Genomic DNA, 25,689 nt, shown 5'->3' with positions numbered 1-25,689 from the left:
CAATATTTAGAGATCTCTGCCAGACCTGAGAATATATCTGTGCCCTCAGAGGAGCCACTGTTACAGCAGCGCTTTTGAAGGCACTGAAAGGTTGGTGGGTTAGAAAGTTCATTTAGCATTTGTTACAATGCTACTACGTTCGAGCAGACATTTTGGTACTTTTGTGGTCTTGGTTGTGAACAAGCATCTCTGAGGCTCATTGACAAATCTGAGGTGACAAGTGAAGCGGCTGTCAACCAGGTGAGTTGGTGAGATTAAACCTAAGTTGCTGGGGGAACAATATCACTAAGGGCATGGAATAGAAAAGAAGTTGTTTGTGCACGAGAAAAGGGATGACGTATTCTTCACTTTTGAGAACAGTGGTACCAATTGGTTGAGAGAGTAGATGTTGGGAGGCCTGGAACTCCTCATAAGTACATACTAAAGTTATAAAGTCAGCTTCAGTGTAGAGGAGGAGTACCTTCAAGTTCAGCTCATTTCTCAGCAGGGTCCACCCACAGGCATTTTGAAATCTTCCCTGTCTCTCTGTAGGGAGTTGATGTAATAATCCCTTAAATTTCTGACAGAGGGAGATGGAGAAGGTACACAGAGTTCTTGTAAGAAATTGTGTAATTAGATATGGTGTGACCTATAATATTAGCAATCCAAAAGTCCCTATATGAACCTGAACTCAGCTCATGATAGTTATTGCACAGTGCCAATAGGCTTAACTTAGAGCAATGTGGAAAGTATTTATGCAGAACCAAAAGAGTAACAAAGCCATACATGCAGCACAATTCAAATTCAAACCAAATCAGAAAAATAGCGTACATTTTAATAAATAAAATAACACCAAAATGACAAAATGAGGAAACCGGAGGTATTCATTTTTAAATTTTCAAATACAAAATTGCACAGAAAGGGTAAATCCCTAACCGTGGTTAACTGGTAGAGGTAGACCCAGACTGAGGCCAAATACAATGGAGATGGGGTCAGATACAAAAAACACGTTTGACCATGTCTGAGATTTAACATTGGGACTTTGGCTTGAAAATGGAAGTAAAAAACTCAAGTGGGGAAAGGCAGCAGGCTTTAGATAAAGAGGGCTCCATGAGTTCAAATAGCCATTGGATGTGGTCCAGTGAAGCCATTTGTTTTGGAGAGAAAAGCTGTGAGCTTGCCAATTTGGATTTCATGCACATGGAAGTCCTCTTGCCAGCTGGATACTTGTGGAACCTTCGCCTGGTCAAGATTTCATCTTTCGCACTTAGTCACTTTTTCAGACCTGAGAATCCTTCAGCAGGACAAGGCTGCAGATTGTAGCTAAAAGGAGCTCCATGAGGCTGTATACATTCTGCGCAAGCTCCTGCTAAATGAGATTTCCTACTGCAGAGAAACTCTAAGAAGGAGAAACCTGAATCTTCAGCCCAGCAGCAAAGTACCAATCGCAGATCAGCTTGACAGGTTTGACCCAGTCCTCCGGAGGTCATGAAGTTAAAAAAGTTTCCACATTTCTGGTTGGTGGTAGTAGAAGTCCAACCAGATGCACATCAAGGGTTCCATAACCTCAGGAACAGCACTTGGTGGTTTGGACTCACTCCAGCAGACCCCAACAGGAGTGTCCTTGGTTTACGACAGGTCCAGTTGGAACTGATCATCTGGGCAGTTACAGGAAAAGGGCTCTTCCAGCTTTTTGTGTACCTATATCTTGAACATGATGTCATTCTTCTGACCTTGGCCTGCACTTTTGGGATAAGAAGGAGCAGGTCCAATCCTCCAACGCCCTTTTCAGGTCACAAACAGCCACATTCAGCATGTTCAGTCCTCTTCTGTTCTTCCTCAGATCTGGGAGTGCCACCTCACTAACCAATGGAACAAAAGTTACCATGGGCAACCTGGCAACTTTTGCAGCTTTTCCTGCCTGCCCTACTACAAATAATTACACAATGCCCCTTGCTCAAAAAATCAGAAATTGTGAAAGCCTTCTCCCCTTCTGCAAAGGTTGGGTGCCCACCCAGGGGCTTGTCCAGTGTAATGAACAGCCCCTTGTCGGTGGTTACTCTCCACACCCAGGTTGTTATTTATGTTCTGGGAGCAGCTTTCACACCTCAATCAAGGCCAAAGCTACCTGTGTGACAGAAGGTTAATATAAAGTAGCCCTTGGGAGGTTCAGGCAGGGAAATAGTAACGTTCTAAAATTTAATTTTCCTTAATACTTATTAAGCACTACATTGGCAACTCCCGGTGTATGCACATCAGTACAGGGCTTGTTCTTGGGACATATGGCCTCTCCCTTCTTGCACCCTGACTGGAGACAGTCATTGCACTTGGGCTGGGATGACACCTTGGATTCTTCTCACTAAACCATTCCATCCTATGCTCTAAAGAGGAATGGGACTCCCTTCCCTGAAAAATATTTTGGGGGCCTTTAGAGAACTCTCTTGTGTTATCTCTGCCACCCTTCTTTCTGTGGATAGGGTCCTGAACCACATTTCTCGTGGTTTCTCCCAGGTACCTTCTTTGATAATCTGGTGCTGAGCTGGAGATCAGCTTCTTTCCCAAGATCTCTGGGTATAGTTAGCTTGGACTCTATCAGGTGCTGGTGATGGAGCAAGGACTCGTAGGAAGGAGACTTGCTCGAAGGCAATCCTCTTATATAACTCGTAACGTTATACTAATTAATGTACTTTTTAATTAATATGCAACACATTTCAAATATCAAGAATAAGAAAAGCTTGTTTACGTGTCTCGAGTGAAATCTAAAACGTGGGAAATTTCATTGCGCATGCGTCAACTACACCTACGTAGTATGACGAACATTTGCTTGGAGGAAATCTTCTGCACTTGCGCAGACACCTCCAAAATGGCCTCTTGAAAGCTTACATGGTAAGCATATGCTTTGCTGACATTAAATGACGCCATTTTACTAACTGCTAACGCGGGGAGAGCATTTAAAGTAAATGAGATTGGAGTAGAGATAGGTGGTATACAGTGAAATTATTTTATGTTGAAATTGATATATATCTTTCTGATTTCCTTATTAGTTTGTTTTTCGGGCCTTTTGAGAGAGACCGTGGTCTATATCCCATGTGATCAATACACATGCACAGTCTAAGTGAGCCAGAAGCCGCGCTGTTATCCTTGAATGCCATCCAAGAAAAGAAACAGCAATATACCCTGGGAACCATCCTGTTGTCCTGTGAAAGGAAGAAGACTTGCTCCAAAATGTATACTTTGTGATGCTAAAAATGTGACTACGGGTGGGAATACATATATTTGAATAAAGATTAAGGGGAGGGACCACTAGACAATGAACTGAAGAAAATGACGAAAACTTAGCATGGTGTGATGATCATCCCGTTTGCCTGTCCAATCAGAATTAGGGGTTCTACGAATTTGAAACATTAAGGGGTGGTTCATGGCAATAGAAAGGTATAATTGAGGTAGTTTAGCTAATTAGACATAACAGAGAGACTGGAATGCTGCAGAGCCCGGGATGCTGTCAGAGTGACGAGCAAATGCTGACGAAGAATTATGTTGCAGACTTAGAATTGTAAGTCAAATATTTAGAAGAAGATCGCGGAAAAATCGAGGAGGAAGATAGTGTCGGAGAGGGGTCTGATCTAGAAGATATTATCCTATCCTGTCCTGAATCCTGAAACCTTTGTCTCCTGTCCTTTCCCGGGGGAACTCTTCCCAACTTCTTGGCTAACGGGTCAGTTCTCACACCCTTCTATGTAACAATAATGCTCTGTGGAATTTAATTTTTACTTCTCTCTCTAGCCACTCCTTTCTAAGTACCGTCATTGAATGTCTTATTTAATCTGTATCATTCCTCCTTCCATGGGTGATGGAGACCGTTCTGTACTTTGATGTTGGCTCACATGAATTTCATTTTGATAAATATTCAACATTTTTCCTCAGTCTGTGGTTATTTCAGTGCAAAAAAAGTAGATTAATTCATGTAATTTCACAATCAACTAGTTCAACTAATGGTCTATTGACCAGAGGAAAGATCTTTTCAATCTGTGAAAGATTTGGTTAGAAATGCTAGATAACTAAATCTCAGATGGACAATTATACAAATTGACCCCAATGGATTAAACTGGCCTGTGTGAATGTGCGTGTGTTTATGGGCCCAAGGTGAGTATGAGGTATTAGAGTACCTGAGGCTGGTTTAATGCTGGATCAGTTTTTCTGGTAGCAGAGCTATGGTTATTATTGACTAGTTTTGGTGATAAACTTTGATTTTATTGATTATTGATCTATGTTTTAAAAAAACTCGTTAATAGCAGGTGGTAAATGGAAGCCATACTGCAGTGAGGTTACTCGTCTGTTAGAAAGTACTGAGGAGCTATGCAGGATTACCAGTGCTAAATTAGGGACTATTTTTCTGTGTGAAAGCAAGAGTGATTGATAGTAAAGGGTTCGCTGGTGAAACTTTAGTGTTATATCACCTAGAAAGGGTAACACTGAAGGAGTAGCAGGTTATTCTAAGCTTGGATGAGGGGTAAGCGGAAGGTCTTACTCGCAGTATATGAAGAGTAAGTGGAAGGTTTTACTCGTAGTGAGAGAAATAATCTGTCCTTTGGGTTCTAGTGGAACAGACAGAGTAGCGAATGTTTTTATGTTGTTATTAATGAGAACTTAATAAGAATGTTAAAAGGAAAATACGTTTTGTATTACCTTGTGAAAAGAGGGCCAGTCGGCAGAGTTGCACTGATGTCACTGGGAGCCACGCCGGGATTGGTTAAAGCAGCGGGTGTGTGACGAGAAAGGAAACTGTAAAGGAAGGGACAGTTGTGAGGAGTTATACTGACATCACAAAAGGGCCGCGCTGACATTGGACAAGTTCCGTGTGTGTGATGGTTTCGATTGGAAGTTTGAATAAAAGCTGGTTTTGGATTGATAGCTGTAAAATTGTATGGTTGATTTTTACTGGTCAATTAGTACAAGTCGACCTGACAAAAAGAAAATGTATGGAGAAAAGAGAAAAATGTCATTTGTGAAGAGAATGAAGAATTTCTTTAAGAAAGACAAGCCAGTATTGACTAGAGAGGGGATTCCTATTCCTCCGCCAAAAACGCCTGCTTCATTTATGATGATGGAAAGAGGATATCATATGTGTGTATGGATGGAAAATTGGATAGGGTACACAGAAGGCAATGGTGTTTTAGCTTTTCCAGAACATGGTACACTTAATGGAAGAATTTTGCAGAATTTGAGAATGCCGACGAATGATTTAGATCCGAGACCCAGAATGACACAGTATGAGGCACTAGTTGAGTGGGAAACTGAATCATATGAGAGAGAGAAGAAAAGAAGTGGGAGGTATCTGGGTCATCTTCCAAGGTATTTGCATGAGTCACATGAGGGTCAGATGAAGCAATGGAGAAAAGCAATCTTATCAGAAGGATTATATCCAGTATTAATAGTTGATGAACAGGCAGGAGGAAAATGTAAGGAGAAAACTTAACAATGACAGGTTTTGGAAAATCAGAAGATGAGTTTATGGAGGATATTTTAATATTTTAACTGAACACCCTCCACCATATCAGGAAGAACCGAGTAGGACTACTCCTAGTGCATCAGTTTTTGGAACACCTTTGGTTTCACAAATTTTAAATGATACCACAGTTAATAGGGTACTTCAGGATAGAGAAAAGGATGCTTTAAATAAGAATAGAGAAGAATTAATACAGACAATAACACAATTGAATGTACATCCTGATGCATTGACTATACCCGTAAGCATAGGTCCCGTTGTTCCACTGCATGGAGATAAAGCGAACTGTCCCAAACCACCAGTTGCGACAACCCCTTTGAATAAACCTCAAAAAGAACTTGTAATAACTGATGACCAAATCAGTGACTGTGATTCAGTCATATCTTTAATGGATTTGCCAATAAGAGAACAGATTAATGAAACCCCGAGAAAAGTTATACCAAGTTGTTCAAAAGAAGGAAGATCAGAGACTTCTTCTGGAGTCAGAAGTGCTACAGCAGGGACTCCAGAGGATCTGGAGAGATGGGCACAGGGAATAGAAAAACAAAGTTCAACCCCAAAGATTTTAGACATTTTCAAAAGTGGAATTAGAAGAAATGATAGCTGGAAATGTGAGCATATATAGGCTAAACACTTACAGTGAAGGAGAGTTGTTTTTCATTTGTAGAAGCATAACTAGAAATACTAAGATATTTTATGAAAAATTGTCAGAGCTTACCTCTGAAATGGGGATTAAGATAGGAAGATCGAAGGTACTACAGAAGCCACATAGAGAAGAATTCACTGATAAGGATTTGGAGAATATGAATATGTCTGGAAGGAAATTGCAGATTAATGAGTAAATGACCATTTTGCAGAAATGGGAGACTTAGACAGGTGGAAGACTAGGTAGACTAAAAAGAAAGAGGAAGCACAGGCAAATCGGACCTTATCTGAATATTTACTAATAGAATCCGGAAAAACAGAGATATTGTGCCTGAGGAGAGAAGTTCCCGGGGGAGGGTATGTGCATGTTCCATGGAGTGGACAAGATATTTTGTCATTTACTAATGATTTTCCCAAGTTGAGAGAAAAACCAGTTGAATAGTACACACAGGTTGAAAGGTTTGTGAAGGTTTCTAAGGTTTGTTGAAGGATTTGAATGGTCTGTTTGACATAGTGGTGCCTGCTGATTTATGGACAGAATGTAAAATCACAGTTGATTGGTCTAGTGATGAGTACCCAAGAGACTCAAAAACAGGAGCCCCTTCAGATGAGGTAATGAAGAAGTATCCCCAAGTGATTACTTTCTTGAAAGGGAAAATTCCACCAAAAGAAACAGATTGGGTAAAAATAGATAGAACAACCCAAGAACCAAATGAGTCTGTATATGCTTATTATGAACGCCTTTTGCAGGTGTTCAAGCAGTATAGCAGATTTGAAAACATTGGAGATAAGGACATGGGTCATTTTGTGTATCGATTTGTGTATGCTTTTAAACCAGAAACTAGTCAGAGGATTCAGCAGCACATGGTGTGCTGGCAGGAAAAACCCATAGATGACATGCTAAAGTATGCCAAGTATTGCAGGGATGATATTGAGGCTAGACATAAGAAGTTAAAAGAAACGATTATGTGGACATAAGTGAAATTGGCAGAACAGCAAGAACTTAAGTTAAATAGCCAGATTGATGGTAAATCAAAAGAACAGGGTCAGAATGATAATGCAGCAAATGGGGCCTAACCAAGAGGACGAATGAGTAGAGAGGATGCAAAGGATACATTTCCTTGTCATGGGTGCGGAAAGTTGGGACATTGGAAAAACGAGTGTAAAAATATTCAGAATAATAATGGCCCAAATCATAATTTAAATCCACAGATGCAGAATGAGGTGCAAATGAGTCAACAGCAGCAGGTTGTTAATCAACAGTGTCAGGTGCCACCTGCCACTATGCAAACTTTTGTGAGCAAATCAAGGTACAGTGCAGACGCCGGATTCCCAGGAAGAAGCGGTAATAAAAATTCTGTATCTTCACAGTACCTTTTGCAAAACAGCAGTGACAGCGAAAATGAACAATGACGGTGCCTGAGGCGGCGAGGAAGAGGAGTGCGTACTTGGTGCATCCTTGCCGGTAGATCAGTCAGGTCCATTTATTGATGGGAAAGTAGAAGGAAAAGATATCACTTTTCTGTTGGACACTGGTGCTACCCGTTCTACTGTAAGAACAGCAGACATCCCAAACCTACCCCTCTCGGGAGAAAACATCCAAGTTGTAGGCGTGTCAAATAAGCATATTAGAACTCCAACTACAGAACCCATGGAGGTGCGCATTGGCAATTTCAGAGAAATGCACAAATTTGTAGTGTGCGACTCTAGTCCCGTAAACTTTCTAGGAAGAGACTTATTGTGCAAGATGAACTGCACAATTTATTGCATCCTGGACATTGTTGCGATTCAGACCCCTGATGAAGACAGTGTTTACAAAATATTGCTGGCAAAACAAGGCACAGAGGTAGACAAGATGTATTCATTAATGACAAAAGATGATTTACCAGAAGAATTAAAAATGACTGTGAATCCAGAAGTGTGGAATTTCACTGGAAAAGAAGTGGGGTTGATGATAAATGTAGATCCAGAGAAGGTGACTGTGAAGGAAGGTGCAGTTTACCCAAATACCAGGCAATACAAAATGAGCCCTTAAGTTAAAGCAGGTGTTGCATCAGAAATTGATCGAATGATTAAAGAGGGCATTTTGAAAGAAATAATGAGCAGCTCTTTTAATTCACCTATAATTGGTATTAAGAAACCTAGCGGAAAATACCGGATAGTGCAAGATATTGGAAAGATCAATAAGATTGTGGTACCTTGCTGTCCTGTGGTCCCAAATTCAGCGGCGATTCTGTATCAGATACCCTGGAATGCAGGATGGTTTACAGTAATCGATTTACTTCAAGCATTTTTCTCCATACCTTTACACCCAGACAGCCAGTATCTTTTCTCTTTTAAATTTGAAGACCGTATTTTAGTATGGAATCGTGTTCCTCAAGGGTATACAGAAAGTCCATCAATTTTTTATCAGATTTTGAAAAAGTGTCTAAAAACACTAGTTATGCCTACAAATTCAGCTCTAGTCCAATATATCGATGACCTACTCATAGCATCGAGGTCGCAAGATGATTGTGTTACTGATTCGATTGAATTATTAAATCATTTGGCTGATGGGTTAGTAGGTGGGTTTTTCAGTCTTTGGGCTGACAATTCCTTTAAACCTTCTTGAGCGTTTGATTCTCTATGCTGCCAAGCGTCTTTGCACACAGTTTATAGCTGATATTATACAGGTTCTGTACTGCGGTAGCAAGGCACAGCACCGCTTTTTAATTTAGTCCGAGCCTAATTTGAACTCTTTTAATTCAATTTGAATGCACTTTGAAGGCATTTGAAGCCGAATTTTAACAGTTTTAATTTAATTTGAATGCACTGTACCTTTATTTGCCGCTCTCAGTTTGCGCACTTCATTGCTGTTTGTAGCGCTCGACCCAGGCGGTACCCGGAAGTTAGACAGGTCCGCATTGCACCTTGGGTTGACGCGCTAGTTTCCTGGTTTGGGATGCAGATAAAAGTTGCGCTGGGGCGTCCGCGCAGCAGGCGCGCGCAGCAGGTGCGCCGCCGGTGTGCCAAAGGCAAGCCCGTTAGCGCCCTTCGGCGCACAGAGCGCGCCCAGGGCCAGGACCCCTGCCCCTTTTAAGGTATATACTTATACTAGACAACAGTTGGTGGATCTAGATAGATCTCTATGTAAAAGCCACAACCTGGTCCCATCCGGAAGACACTTGGAGGGGTTAGGCTGCACCAAGTGTGCTTACCAGATCAGACAGGATGGAAAGGGGGGCTCTGATCTAGTTAGTAAACAGAGCATTACGGGGATATATATCTCGCAAGATAGGGTGGGTGCAACACTCTTAGACGACTCCCTTGGTTACAACTCTTGTGTAGACAGTCAGGCAGGCCAGGTTCATGCTTTACGGTGTATTCTTCTTAATGTTCGATCCGTAAGCAAAAACAAATATCAGATTGCTGACTTGATCAATAACACTCTACCTGATTTAATCTTTCTGACTGAGACTTGGACCGATAGTACTTCCGGTTCTGATTGGAAAATAGCTTTGCCTAACGGCTATGTGGTGACTGCACAAGATAGAGGGGGAAAGAGGGGCGGAGGGATTGAAATAATTCATCAAGATCACTTAAAACTACGGGTAGAAACCAATTTAGATTTACCGGCAGAAGCACTCTATTTTACCATATATTCAGGTAATTCTTTTAAATTTCAGGTTCTTCTGATTTATCGCCCACCTGGGCCCAAGACCTCCTTCCCACAAGCCCTTATGAATCACCTAGAATCTCGCATGGATCCCTATCCTTTTATTCTTCTCTGTGATTTTAATTATCATTTGGAGCTTATTAATCACCCAGATTCTACTAAACTGCTTGACAATTTGGCAGCTTTGGGTTTTAGTCAAGTAGTTAATGGGCCGACCCATCTAGCCGGCCATACGTTGGATGGCATCTTTGCCAACAACATAGAATTGGAGTTGGCCAGCATTACCGCTCTTCCCTGGTTGGATCACAAAGCAATCCATTTCTTTGTTAAGTCAAACACACTAACACCTTTACTTCGGGTAAAACCAGAAAAGGTAAAGACCAGACAATGGTCCAAGGTTCATACCCATAGTTTAATTGCTGCACTTGGCCAGTCTCATCTTCCACTTAGCGAGGATAACTCGGAGGCGGTTCACGTCTTCAACAAGTGGTTGGCGACAGCAGTTGACATGGAAGCTCCTGAAAAGCTGCTAGCGGTCAGAAGAGCTAAGCCGTCCGCTCCCTGGTATAGTCTGGAACTTAAAACCCTAAAGAGAGCCTGTAGAAAGGCTGAGCGCCTCTGGAGGGTGGACTATAGCTCCGAGAATAAAACCAGGTATAATTGTGCCCTTATACATTACAGGAATGCAATAATTGCTGCTAAAAGTTCATTTTTTGCAACTAGGATCAGGGAAGCAGGGAACTCGACTAAAGAGCTTTTAAAACAATTACTGTACTTTCCAAACCAGGTTGGGGAAGATGCAGTTGCCAGGCAGCCAGATCAAGCACATGATTTGAATCCTGGAGACTGGGTGGTAGTGAAGAATTACACCCGAGAGTCGTGCCTACCACCCAGGTGGGATGATCCTAGACAGATCATACTGGTCACAACAACAGCAGCAAAACGTGCAGGTTTGCGTAACTGGGTACATGCCAGACATACCAAAAGGGTTCCAGCTCCTGAGGAACAAGGATCACAACTGACATAAGCAGTTGAGGCCGCTGAAGGTTGTGCAGCTGAAGAATCTAGAATAACAGATTCTGAAGAAGCTGACAGAGAACAACCGAGCACAAGTCAGGACGACTAGATACCAGTGGTTGATATACCTGAGGTGATTGTTAAAACCAGAAGCAGAACCAGATTAGAAAGACAGGAAATTAGAAAGGAACAGTCAGGTGTAGAAGAACAAGCTCAGGAAAAGGTGAATAAAACTGCTGGGGACCCTGAGCAGGAACAGACAGGAAGAGAAATCAGTACTCAGACAGACAACAAATTTATTGAACTTGAGCAGGGACAGACAGGTGTAGAAGAACACCTTCAGGCTGCAGAAAACCAAGGTGCAATAAGACCTGAACAGGACCAGTTAAGAAAAGAAGAACGAGTTCAGGAAGAAGAACAAGCTGGAAAAAGACCTGAACAGGGTAAGATAGAGGAAGAAGAACGTGTTCAGGTGGATAATGCCCAGATAACAAACCCTGAACAAGGACAGATAGAGAGGGACTCTGAAGACGAAGGTAATCAAATTGTGCCACAACTTAATGAAAATAAAAGTGTTCTTGAAAGACGGAAGTAAAAGTGCAGTGCAAGCCAAAAAGGTCAGAAAGGGTGATAACTGGACAGGTGGTGTCAAAAGGTTAAAATATCACTTAAAGACAATAAGTGAGGAACCTGAACAAGTGAATTAAGTCACCAGTCAGTCTGGACAGTCGATTGAGAAAGCCAGATGAAAAAGCCAAAGACTGAGAATCTTAAACAATAAGTTCAAAGGCCCTGAGTGGACCTATGTGATTCTTCAAGAACTTGAAAATCTAGATTAAAATGAAGAGAGTGAAGAAGAAATAATTGCAGATCAGATTGATGAAGGAGAAGTGAGACCTCCTTGAAGTAACAAAAAGAAATACAATTTGTAAAGCAAAGTAAAGAAAAGAAGAGACATATTTTTAGACTAAAATGGCTGAGCATAGAGTTACTAAAAGACCAAAACGTAATTGTATAAAGAAATGCCGTAGAATCTGTATATGTAGCATATTATTAGTAATCATAGTTTGGCTATTATTAACAATAGAAGTTCCTTACTTAATGATAACAGAAAAGAAAAATAACACTGAGACAAATGAAAAGTTTGCTAACATAAAAGGAGATAGAGTAGAATTAGAAGCACCAGATGATTTACATTTACATCACACTGTGACAGATAATGACGCTGCTTTAAATGTATTCACGAGGTTATTGTTTCAGTATATAGATGCCATGGAGATTAGTGATTGTTATGTTTGTATGAAATTGCCAGCTACAGAAGCAGAGGGCGTTACCTATCACCATTTACCATTAACATATGGTATTTCATGTAGTATATTAACCAGCTTATTGTATAGGAAAGGAAAGTTACAATACTATTATTCAAACTTAGATGTGATATTTTCAGAGATTCCTATTCGAAAGAGTATGAATCCAGTACTTAGTAATCAAGCTGCACAGTTTATGGGCGATTTATTCTTGACACAGAAGACAATCGATATAGCAGAAGCACACAAAAACAATTAAACATGTTCATTACATGGAGAAGAAAATATATTTTTGAATTTAGTAGAGGAAAGGAGACAGGACTTCCAAAGAAAAGCTTCTGAAAAGAAACCTCAGATTCCTCAATGGGCTGAGAAAGAGGGAATTTATACAGCTGGCAAGACTCATGCTGTGATGTCCCTAGATTTTGAAAAGAAAGGGAAGATCTGCCTCCATAGATTAAAAACTGACTATAACAATGTATTTATTGGTTCCAGTGAACGTTAACATAAGTTTTCATTTCTTGGAGGTTGGGGACTAAAAGAGGGAACTGATCCAGTCTTCCCTGGAGTTTATTATGTGTGTGGGAATAAAGCTTACTTTAAGCTACCTGCACACTGGTACGGGAGTTGCTGTTTTGGAATAATATTCCCTAAAGTTTATCATGTAAAGAGAATCACTGGCAGCAATGAAAACACAAAATAACTAACGTGAGGAAAGAGAGCCAGTTTTTCAGAAATAGTAGGTGATATATTTAGTGCATTGATACCTTCAGATGGAGTCATTCAGAATTCACGTAAAATCTGTCAATTGTCCACAGTAGTTGATCGTTTATCAACTGATACTGCTGGAGGTTCCTTAATGATCAATACAGAAATGGTTGCAATTAGATCAATGGTTTTACAAACTCAATTTGCGCTTGATATATTATTAGCAAAAGAGGGTGGAGTCTGCAAAATGCGGAAGGTGCATCATTGTTGCAGTTATATACTGGACAAAAGTGTAGAAATTGGAGGATACATTAAAAATATTTGGAACTCGAAGAAGAATTGAAACCACTGGAAGTTGATAGTGAGTGGAAGAAACTAACAAATAGTATTACCTCAATAGGGACTTGCTTTGCTAATGTAGGCAAGAGTTTTATAGGTCAAATAATACTACCAATAATTGTTATAACCGTATTAGTCTTAGTAATAATGATATTGTGCAAATGTTGTAAAAATAGAAAAAGATATGAGATAAGTGGAAAGGGAAAGAAAAGAAAGTATGAAGAAATACAGTTAGAAGAAATGAAAGGAGAACTACACCAGGAAATGAAAAACTTTAAAAATAAAAATGAAGAAGTAAATGAAGGGAAAGGAAAGGGAATTGAGATGTGCTAAAGTTGGCATCTGCTTGGTGATGGGTAATTTTGTGATGGCACAAAATGCCATCAGAGAGGGGATTGATGGAGCAAGCACTCATAGAAAAGAGACTTGCTCGAAGGCAATCCTCTCATATAACTAGCAACGTCATATTAATTAATGTATTGTGTAATTAATACGCACCACATTTCAAATATCAAGAATAAGAGAAGCTTGTGTACGTGACTTATTAACAAGTAACTCGAGTGAAACCTAAAATGGCCGCTAACATGGGAAATTGCAGGGCGCATGCATCAACTACACCTACGTAGTATGACAAACTTTTGCTTGGAGGGAATCTTCTGCATTTGTGAAGATACCTCCAAAATGGCCGTTTGAAAGCTCACATGCTAAGCATCTGCTTTGCTGAAAATAAATGACGCTATTTTACTAACTGCTAATGAGGGGAGAGCATTTAAAGTAAATGGGATTAGAGTAGAGATAGTTGGTATACAGTGAAATCATTTTATTTTGAAATATATATATTTCTTTCTAATTTCCTTATTAGTTCAATTTTCAGGCCTTTTGAGAGAGACTGTGGTCTATATCCCACGTGATCTTTACACATGCACAGTCTAAGTGAGCCAGAAGCCACAATGTCATCCTTGAATGCCATCCAAGAAAAGAAACAGCTACATACCCTGGGAACCACCCTGATGTCCTGTGAAAGGAAGAGAACTTGTGCCAAAATGTGTACTTTGTGATAATAAAAATGTGAATAAGGGTGGGAATAAAGATTTTTGAATAAAGATTAAGGGAAGGTACCACTAGACAATTAACTGAAGAAAATGACGAAAACTTAGCATGGTATGATGATAATCCCTTTTGCCTGTCCAATCAAAATTAGGGGTTCTACGAATCTGAAACATTAAGGGGTGGTTCATGGCACTAGAAAGGTATAATTGAGGTAGTTTAGCTAATTAGACAGAACAGAGAGACTGGAATGCTGCAGAGCTCGAGATGCTGTCTAAGTGACAAGCAAATGCTGAAGAAGAATTATGTTGCAGACTTAGAATTTTAAGCCAAATATTTAGAAGAAGATTGTGGAAGAATCGAGGAGGAAGATAGTGTCAGAGAGGGATGCAACGCAGGCGTCAGATCTAGATGAGGTCATCCTATCCTGTCCTGAATCCTGAAACCTTTGTCTCCTGTCCTTTCTTGGGGGACCTCTTCCCAACTCCTTGGCTAAGGGGTCGGTTCTCACACCATTCTAGGTATCTATAATATTCTGTGGAATTTAATTTGTACTTCTCTCTCTATCCTCTCCTTTCTAAGTATCGTCATTGAAAGTTTTATTTAATCTGTATCATTCCTCCTTTCATGGGTGACGGAGACCGTTCTGTACTTTGATTTTGGCTCACATGAATTTCATTTAGATAAATATTTAAATCCAGAGTCTTTGGTTATTTCATTGTAAAGAAAGTACGTAGATTTATTCATGTCATTTCACCATCAACTAGTTCAACTAATGGTACATTGACCAGAGGAAAGAACTTTTTGATCTGTGAAAGATTTGGTTAGAAATGCTAGATAACTAAATCTCAGATGGACAATTATAAAACTTGACCCCAGTGGATTAAACTGGCCTTTGTGAATGTGCATGTGTTTATGGGCCCAAGGTGAGTATGAGGTATTAGAGTATCTGAGGCTGGTTTAACACTGGATCACTGGCCCAACTCTGTAAAGCTATTAGTCAAGACCTTTTCGTAAATAAACAAATTAGGCAGCCCATCATAATACTTTACTTTACTGCCCTTCACTCAACCTGCTATTTTCTTGCTGGGGGCATCTACAAAGTCCACCTATGACAGGTGTGCCTGCTTCTGGTTATCCCTGAACGTTAGGTAATAATTCTCTAGGGTAGACCAAATCTGGTTATGAGGGTCTCTTTCATGGTGCCATATGTAAATTGGCCAGCTGCATCTAGGGTAAATAGTATATCCATTCCCGCATGTTCTTCCACAGACTACCAAGCAGTCCTCCTCTGGGACTCCAAGAGATTGTAAAACACCTAATATGCTGAAAACCACATAACAATGTAATCCCTCACATATAGCTGTGGGGATGTGGGCAGAGATCTTTGATTGGTAAAGTATGGGCAAAAAACAGGTTATTTAAATAAAAAAATATATGTTTTACATTACATATGAAGGTACAATATTTCAACATACCAAGTTGGAATGTAGAACAAACAAAATGTCACAGCAGTATTAACTTTATTTATTCTGTAATGAATTTACGTACATCAAATTACATAAAAAATATTTTTCTGAAAATTTAATTAAATAATAAACCCCAAATTGATTTTAAAATGCCTTAATAACTATTATCTATTATCTATTTAGGTATACCATTAAATGTAAGTAATTCAATATTTTTTTTTAAAGTAAGTTCATTTGTATGTTAAAAACTGCTTGTTAAAATAAACATGTACAATTTTATTCATGTTAACATTACAGTAAATGTATTTATGTTGTTATCTGTTTAAAATAATTTGATTTATTTTAACAATATTTCCTATGTTTTTTTAAGTCTCTACCTTAATTATTTACTATGGGATGGTGTTGTAGTACCAGTGGTCATAAGTGGTGCTGGACTTACTTCTACTTTGGCAATAGCAACTACCCTCATACATGTGATTCTACACCCTTTTTCAGGGGGACGAGACATGTAAGATACACTTTTTGAGTAACTTTACACTCAGAATGTGTAAATAGCCAAAGAGTAGTAAACATACTCAAAAGTTGAAGTTACCCTTGTGAATCTGCCCTTCTGTCAAGGCCCACAAGAATGGAAAACATTTAATGAAGGTACGTACATGTGAAGTTAAGCATAGTAAATCTGTACTTGATAGTAGTTATTAGTATTTTGTACTCAATATTGCTGTAAGTTAATATCTTGCATTCAGTTTAGGGAAAAGGTACATCTAATTTGTCACCCAGATTCTTACCCAGAGACCTGACTATATATACGTCGAGCTATCCCACAAACTATCCAATATAAATTATTCCTATCCCAAATACTCTTTACTCAATCCTCTCTACACCTGGTCTGCTATCAGATCATAGCACCATACATTTTGGAAAGGTAGAGGTATCAGAATACTCTTAACAAGAGGCCATCTCACATTAACAACTAACCAAGTGACCGATTACTACACGGCCCATAAAGGGCCGTATCATAATGGGCCGCTCAGTTTCCTTTCCAACCGCGTCATTATAATGGAGACGGTCGTAAAGGAAACCAGCTGTTCATTCCGGCTGGCTTCTGATGGTCTTTTAGAGCCCGTCTGCCAGTCAGAAGCCGCCTAGTAATATCAAGGTGGGACCTTTTCGCCCTTGAGATTGCAATGCACGTTCCCGACATGGTTTACATACCGGCCTGTCCGACTTGGAAACCATGTCAGAAATCTTGTTTGGAGGCCCCCAGCAGGGCTCCCTTTGGTGCATGGCCTCTGGTTGGAGGCTGTGGGGGCACCATAAGAATGTGTGGTCCTCAAGATTACAAATTTCCCTCACAAGTAAAATGTAAATTCTTGAAACGTCTATCACAAAGCTGCAGAACTGCAAATAGTTACTAGATGTCATATAGTTTCAGTGACACAAGGCATCACTCGACATTCCTCTTGAAATAGCAGCAGCTATTCTATTCTATTATTCTATTATTGAATTACTTACATTTAATTGTATACATCACTGAAAATAGTTATTAAAGGATTTTAAAATTAATTTCGGGGTATATTATTTAATTTAATTTTCAGAAAAATATTTTTAATGTAATTTGATATATACGTAAATTCATTACAGAATTAATTAAAAATAAAGTTTATAGTGATGTGACATTTTTTTTGATCCCTGTACCTTGTGGTAGGTACATTGAGGTGCCTGCCACAGGGTGCAGGGATAAACCGCTCCTCCCATTTCAATATGGGAGCATGCATTACAGCCGGTTTATGGCCCTAATGCATGCTCCCATAGTGAAATATAGGACTGCAATCGAACAGTGTTCAGTCACATCCTAATGAGGCGGTCGGGACTGCTGACTAGTGTTGGTCGGTCCCAGGACTGAATCAGTTTTGGGCGCAAAGGAATTCCACCCTACATCGAAATAAGCCCCCAGGAGTGCACCATCTCTTCTTTCAAAAATATTCCTTGTTCCACAAGATAAACACATTACCTAAAGATCTCAGCCCTTTGCAGAACAGACCCATTGCAAGATCACATTAAATTAAAACCCTTCTTACTTTTTAAAATTAAGTCTATTGCTAATTATTTTCCTCAATGTGTTGGATGTGTGCATGTGTGCCAAATATTATTACTAATCGTTGTACAATAACATGCAGTAACTGGAGAGCCTGTCTATTGTGCAAAAAAGTCACTAAAAGGGAAACATATAATCAACAGCAGAGGCACTACATTTATTACTAATAATTTGTAAACTCTTGGGTGAGAACCAGAACCATTTTCTATAAATCATAGTCCCTGACATTATTTTCATTGTATTTAAGCATATTAACCTGAATTTCATTTTTCAGTGAACAATTTGCATTAGGTAGACAATAGTTGGGTAAGAATTAACGCAGCCATCTATGGTCTACAGGTATTTATTTTTGTACATAACACATATATCTCTTTTTGGCACTATTGTTGTGTAATAAAGCATTTAGTGATCCTATTAGTCATTGCTTTGTATTTCATGAAGATAGGCTGGAATCTAAATACATTTCAAAACTATTGTCTTTACAGCTGCAAGAGGACAGTGAAGTTGATGTTAAGCCTAAAGTTCAAGCTTTGATCTACCCTGCACTGCAGAGCATTGACCTGGACACCCCATCATATCGTGATAACTATGACATGCCTGTTCTTACGAGGAAAAGCATGGTCAGGTTCTGGAGTACATACTTTGCCACTGACAAGTCTTTAACTGAAGCCATGGGATCCAACATACATATCACTTCAGAATCAAACAATCTTCTTAAATTTGCAAACTGGAGTAACCTCTTGCCGAAAGAGCTGACAAAGGATCATATTTTTCACAGCCCAAAAGATGGAAGATCAGAATTTCTGAAAAAGTATCCTCAGATTACAGATTCAAGGGCAGCACCTCTTTTGGTTGATGATGAAAAATTGAGCAAATTGCCCCTAACATATATACTCACCTGTATGTTTGATGTCCTAAGAGATGATGGTTTTATGTATGCAGCAAGACTCAAGCAGGCAGGTGTGCAAGTTGTGCATGACCACTATGATAATGCATTTCACGGAATGATGGCCTTGATTACCTCTCCGACAGAGCAATCACTTGGAATGAGAATGGTCAATAACTACATTACATGGCTGAATGTCAACTTGTAAAGAACATCAATTAGCAACGCGCTTTACTAGGAAATACACTGTTGACACTGAATATTGTCAATAAGAAATTTCCTTTGAATGGAGAAGAAGGATCCAGATTAGGGATTGAATTATTATGTTTGTCAATAGTTTTGAAAATAGTTTTCAACAATTCATGAATAAGGTGAACAATTAAATGTAAATCTCTTAAAGTATAAATGTCAAATTGTTTCACACTTTTTGCATAACATTACATGCTGAACTAGGTGATTACCGTGTGGTATATGACTTACAATAACTGCCTAAGAAAAAGATGTGCATGGTATTGAAAGATAGTAGACTAAAATATGATTTTGTCTAATGACCTTCTGTACAATCATGTTCTTCATTGGAAAAAATCATTTCTACATTACAATGTGGTTTGTACTATGTAGCACTGGCATTCCTTCTTTTTGAAACTAGGTAATAACATATTTTTTTTAGATAATGCAGATGTGTAATAAGAGGCTCTTTCTCTCCCCTCAAGTTCACTTTATTGCACAGAGAGAAATACAACAGTTAGATATTAATTTTCTTTGTACTAGAAAATTGCTACATTTATAGACACAGACATAAGCAGTTTATGAATGCAGGCACTTACCACTTCCTGTTTTCAGGGTTTTTCGCTAATGCAGATTCATGGCATATCAATGGGACATAAAAGAGCAAATCAAAGACCAAACAGCAAAGCCACTATCTCTGGTTTGTAACAGCAAGTATCACTTCATTATGCATTGATGTGTGTGTGTGTGAAGGTTTTTGTTCTAAAAATTACCAACTAATAAAGAGGCACATTCAGCTACAGCCCAACACTATGAACTTGGGAAAAGCTTCTTTATAAAACTAATTCAATTCAGTACTATAGCGTATCTACTTAAAAACAGGGTGAATGTGGTTACTGTTAGCAGGGTGAATTGAGGTCTGTATCAATTAAGGAAAGGAGTCAGAGCTTTCAGCATTTTAGCAACAGTGTGGACAAAGTAGATTATTTTTTCCTTTAAATATGCAACAAATAAAAGGGCAAGGCTATCTATGGCAAAGCACAGGGGGTGGCTTTAAAGGTATCACAAGTTACCTGTGGCAGGAGTAACTTAGATTGCGCAAACGTAGCTCCATGATGCACACTGTACACTGCACTCTTGATTCATATACCATACAATATGAGGCATCTTGTTGAGCCCCTGTTTTATTATCTGCCTACATTCAGACTGTTAAAACCATCTAAACTCTGCCATTAACCAACTGGACATTTACCTATGTGTGAGGAGGTGGACTGCAGTGTCAGCGAGATCTCTGCCTTAACTTTTGTCAATGTGTTGTGTTTCAAAATTTCTTGAAATTTGTGTTTTCAAATACAACAGGCCTCAAGCTTTAGCTCTTTAGAGGTGCAGATGTCCACAATGTCGTCATATTCTATCCTATTGGATAGATTTGTCTTAATTCTAAATGAATGTCATCCATTTGGACCACATTGTTACAGTCACCTCCATTGCTTCTTCAGCCAGGGGTGGAGTCGCAGCTTCTTCTGCTGTGAGCAGAGAGGTTCCCATCCATCTGCAGCCAACTGGATGTTTTTTCTTTTCCAGAAACTGATTTAAATATTATCTCAAGCTTCTTCGCAGAGGAAGTTCCTTAGTGATGATGTTACATTCCATATCCAAAAAGGGGTACAGAGTTCCTCAAGTACTGGAGAGTAGAGATGAAGTAATCAGAGGACGGCCAGGGAAATTTCAGAGGACGGCCAGGGAAAATTTCCCTTGGTGGAACTAATGCTCTCACACACCCAGCAAGCTAGGTGTCATGCTTCATCATATGAGCATTGCCCCTCGTCAAGTCGGCGCTGCAATCCTTGACGGGCTCCCGAAACCGGGGCTCTTTGCCCGGGATCTTTTGTTCCTGCCGAAATGTGCATGGGTGTGAGGGGCCTAGTGGAATAAATGTAGCAGAATGTTAAAGTAAAAAGGGTTAGTCAGTCCTAAGCTATTTTTATTCAACAGGTAGACTACCCTATTAAAAACGATGTAGAGAGGCTAGGTCCTAGAATATAAAGTTCTAGACGTAAAGCTCTACTCTAGAGTGATCGACATGTTTCTTGCCATATATGTCAGGAGGATCAGGGCAATTCATCAGGATCGGGGACTGTCTACATAAAAAGTGGTAATGTGTGTGCTACATACCACGTCCTAGGCTGCTCGCCTGTGAAGAAAATAATGACATCAAGGATAAAGTCAACAACATCTCTACAACGAGTACATAATTTTGCAACAGTGGTGTTTCCAGAATCACCGTGCACAAATGTGAGTGTGGCACGCTAATTACAAGGTGTACAATCTTCAAGAATACCGTGATCGTGAAAGGGGTGGGTGGTATCAGATTTACTAATACATTGGTGGAGTTCTAAAGGACAGCAAGGAATGACTCACCTAATGCGTTAACTAGAAGAGCTAGCAACGGAGCTGGCGGCTTAAAAGGACACCGATTGGGTCCTGGAGTAAAGGGGGGTAAAGAAAGGGGGGAAGGGGATATAAAAACAAACAAACAAGCAACCAAAACACTTGAAATTCAGGACCAAACACAAGAGATAATGATATGGGTAATATAGAGTACTCATGTTTTTATCATGCAAAGGTTCTAACTGGCCTTCGAGTAATATAATGCAAGGTGAAACTGGTCGGGGTACAATGTATCGCTAATTAACCCTGGTGTACTGTTGGTCGGGTTAGAAGGCTTAATCTAAAACAGCGTATCGCTAATTAACCCCGGTGTACAATGTATCGCTAATTAACCCTGGTGTACTGTTAGAAGGCTTAATCTAAAACAGCGTATCGCTAATTAACCCCGGTGTACTGTTGTTCGGGTTAGAAGGTTAGTCTAAAACAAGGGGGTATCTAATATCGCCAGGTAGAAGTGGCCCGCCGTATTAAGGAGAGGACCCACACTACGCCGTTCCTCGCGGCAGCAATGAGTGGCTAAAAATCCGTCGAAAATGAATTCAAGGGTGGGTAACAGACTAGCATGAACGGAGTGAAAAGATGTACTCACCAGCGTCAACGAACGCTTTTTCTTTTGACCTGGTGAGTACATCTTTTCACTCCGTTCATGCTAGTCTGTTACCCACCCTTGAATTCATTTTCGACGGATTTTTAGCCACTCATTGCTGCCGCGAGGAACGACGTAGTGTGGGTCCTCTCCTTAATACGGCGGGCCACTTCTACCTGGCAATATTAGATACCCCCTTGTTTTAGACTAACCTTCTAACCCGAACAACAGTACACCGGGGTTAATTAGCGATACGCTGTTTTAGATTAAGCCTTCTAACAGTACACCAGGGTTAATTAGCGATACATTGTACACCGGGGTTAATTAGCGATACGCTGTTTTAGATTAAGCCTTCTAACCCGACCAACAGTACACCAGGGTTAATTAGCGATACATTGTACCCCGACCAGTTTCACCTTGCATTATATTACTCGAAGGCCAGTTAGAACCTTTGCATGATAAAAACATGAGTACTCTATATTACCCATATCATTATCTCTTGTGTTTGGTCCTGAATTTCAAGTGTTTTGGTTGCTTGTTTGTTTGTTTTTATATCCCCTTCCCCCCTTTCTTTACCCCCCTTTACTCCAGGACCCAATCGGTGTCCTTTTAAGCCGCCAGCTCCGTTGCTAGCTCTTCTAGTTAACGCATTAGGTGAGTCATTCCTTGCTGTCCTTTAGAACTCCACCAATGTATTAGTAAATCTGATACCACCCACCCCTTTCACGATCACGGTATTCTTGAAGATTGTACACCTTGTAATTAGCGTGCCACACTCACATTTGTGCACGGTGATTCTGGAAACACCACTGTTGCAAAATTATGTACTCGTTGTAGAGATGTTGTTGACTTTATCCTTGATGTCATTATTTTCTTCACAGGCGAGCAGCCTAGGACGTGGTATGTAGCACACACATTACCACTTTTTATGTAGACAGTCCCCGATCCTGATGAATTGCCCTGATCCTCCTGACATATATGGCAAGAAACATGTCGATCACTCTAGAGTAGAGCTTTACGTCTAGAACTTTATATTCTAGGACCTAGCCTCTCTACATCGTTTTTAATAGGGTAGTCTACCTGTTGAATAAAAATAGCTTAGGACTGACTAACCCTTTTTACTTTAACATTCTGCTACATTTATTCCACTAGGCCCCTCACACCCATGCACATTTCGGCAGGAACAAAAGATCCCCGACAAAGAGCCCCGGTTTCGGGAGCCCGTCAAGGATTGCAGCGCCGACTTGACGAGGGGCAATGCTCATATGATGAAGCATGACACCTAGCTTGCTGGGTGTGTGAGAGCATTAGTTCCACCAAGGGAAATTTTCCCTGGCCGTCCTCTGAAATTTCCCTGGCCGTCCTCTGATTACTTCATCTCTACTCTCCAGTACTTGAGGAACTCTGTACCCCTTTTTGGATATAGACTTGTGGGGCACGTACATTGGACCTCCTTAAATATAGCCCCCTGTCCCCTCTGTTGGATTACAGATGTTACATTCCAGCAACATTAATTTGCATCATAGTAGACTGCATACCTGCCAAGATGTAACAAGCATTGGCAAAGCCAGTAGGTCTGGCATGTTCGAGATTGATGCAGCTGCAGAAGAGGTCTTTCACAAAGATGCATTGCCAAAAGACACTTCAATTTGTGTGACTGTAGTCAGATGCAAGTGCTTGAAAAAGCATTCAGAATGATGCAGTACCACACATGTTAATAAATGCAACTGATTAAAAAGGCTCTCAGAATGTGCGGTCCCTCAAGATTACCAAATTTCCCTCCCTTATTAAGATAAGATGACATTTGTGTATTGTGCATAAAAGGCCTTTTAGTCAGTGTTCAAGCATCATGATAATGTTTTGCGAAGACAAACGTGTAAGCAAATTTAGATTCCAACATTGCCATGCATGAAAATATGTGGAAAAGGTCACAGCAATAACGTTATTGTGCTTTAAAGAGGACAATGTAAGGAAATGTGCAGCATTGCTACATATGCCTAACCCGGGCACCTAACCCTTAAGCTGCAAAACTGCAAATCGTTACTAGATTTGATATAGTTTCAGTGACACTTGCCTCTCACAAGCAAATGTAGATGATACCTGAACAGGCTCCTTCCTTTGTCCTCTCAGCCAGGCAGGCATCAAACCCAGTGGAGTGAAAGCTGCCCCAGAACTGGTTTGGAGTGACCACAAAACACTTCACTGGGACTTCATCCAAAATCGATTTAAAGTTGTGGTGCCTTCCTTGGAAACAGCCTGCAGCCTTGCTGCGCTGAAGGATTTTGACTTTCAGGAAAAAGACTAAGCACCAAGGTGAAACCTCTGACCAGGTAGACCAGTTGGTGTATCCAATCCGTGCTTCATTGAAGCCAGCCTAAAATCCTGCCTATGTTCGTTCTACTGTGACTTTTGACTACCATTGATGCTTTGCACTTTTTGGTGATATTTGTACGTAAATATTTCAAAATTTAAATCTATGGTTCCCCTTATTGGATGTTTTGCATTTTGGTGTCATTTTCCTCATTAACGTTTCTCTAATTGGAATGGGATTTTTATTGTGTTGTATTTTTTATTTTAACTGCTATAGTATTACTAAATGCTTTACACTTTTTCTCCAAATTAAGCCTGCCTGATCTGTGCCATAGCTACCAAGGGTTGAGCTCTGGGTTAAATTACTGAAACCTTTCAGTTGACCTAATAGAATAGTACCTTTATTAATTGTAGTTGAGCTTTATCCCCTCTACTTATGAACACATGGGTGTTCAGTGATGGAATCCAGAACTTGTGTTTAGCAGTATCACTCAGCTATTAAGTTAAAAATGTAAAATTCCTAAATTACAATGACAGCAAGTTGATTTGAAATAGGCATCAGGTCTTTAATTGGGTCATTTTTTATTTTTCCAAAATAATTTTATTCCAATTGGTGTACCTTAAACCTAATGGAACATGGAGTTGGAACTGGCTACCCTCACGGTAGTGAAGATGAAGGATCTATGCAAGGGAAGGGAACTAAATGTGTGCATGAATGCTAGGAAAGAAGACTATGAAAATGCTCTCAGGCCCTGGAAAAGGAACACCAATCATAGATTCCCTCTGAACATTAAGAGTTTGAGGAAACCCCTGAGGAATAAGGGGCAGGGGGAAAGTTATCCCAAAATTGATTTTCTGGTGCACCCTCCAGAGTTGGGAGCAACACAAGCTCTGCAAGCATGAGCCCCTCTGAGCTGGCTATCTGCCAGTTGGAACTCAGCGACAAGTAGTTAGCAGGGGAGCTGCCAGGTAAACCGGCAGCTATATCACTGAGGGGATAGAAACCTACACTAGAAGGAAAGAAACTGACCTTTGAGGAGAAGAAGGCCACCCTAAGATACCTGCAGTCCAAAGAGGATAGTGGCAGCTATGGTGAGATGACTTCCAGCTTTGTAGGGGGGTGACATTGGCAACTGTTTCACTCCCTCTGAATAAACATGGACAATGCACAGGTTAGGCCAACAGCACAGGGGGGCTTACTCTGGGAGATAGTTCATTCACTGGGGAGGAATACACTCCTGACTCTAGAATAGTGGGTAGCTGACTCGAAAAAAATCACATAAAGGATGCCCTTGGGCAAACATATGGGCTTACATCTGAGGAGCACTGGAAGAAGTCTGGGACACACAAAAAGGTTCACAACAATCCTAGGCTGATTTTGTAGATCGTGAAAGCACTGTAGGGCTGTGTGAAAGGCAATGCATTCATTACCCTTGATGGGCTATGTATTCTGATCAT

General features: G+C 40.1%; 1 protein-coding gene across 2 annotated transcripts in view; it reads left to right on the top strand.

Moving 5' to 3' along the window:
• Positions 1-19,697, top strand: part of LOC146785612 (arylacetamide deacetylase-like) — a 209,690-nt gene extending 189,993 nt beyond the window's left edge. For both annotated transcript variants that reach the window (XM_085634870.1, XM_085634872.1), the window contains exon 5: positions 18,256-19,697. In XM_085634870.1, the coding sequence (XP_085490996.1) occupies positions 18,256-18,864 (609 nt within the window). In that variant the 3' untranslated portion in view covers positions 18,865-19,697. The remainder of the gene's footprint in view (positions 1-18,255) is intronic.
• Positions 19,698-25,689: the final 5,992 nt, after the last annotated feature.

The sequence above is a fragment of the Triturus cristatus genome, chromosome 11 (genome assembly GCF_964204655.1).
Source record: "Triturus cristatus chromosome 11, aTriCri1.1, whole genome shotgun sequence".
In the NCBI taxonomy this organism is placed as follows: Eukaryota; Metazoa; Chordata; class Amphibia; order Caudata; family Salamandridae; genus Triturus; species Triturus cristatus.
This window is presented reverse-complemented; position numbering and strand designations above follow the sequence as displayed.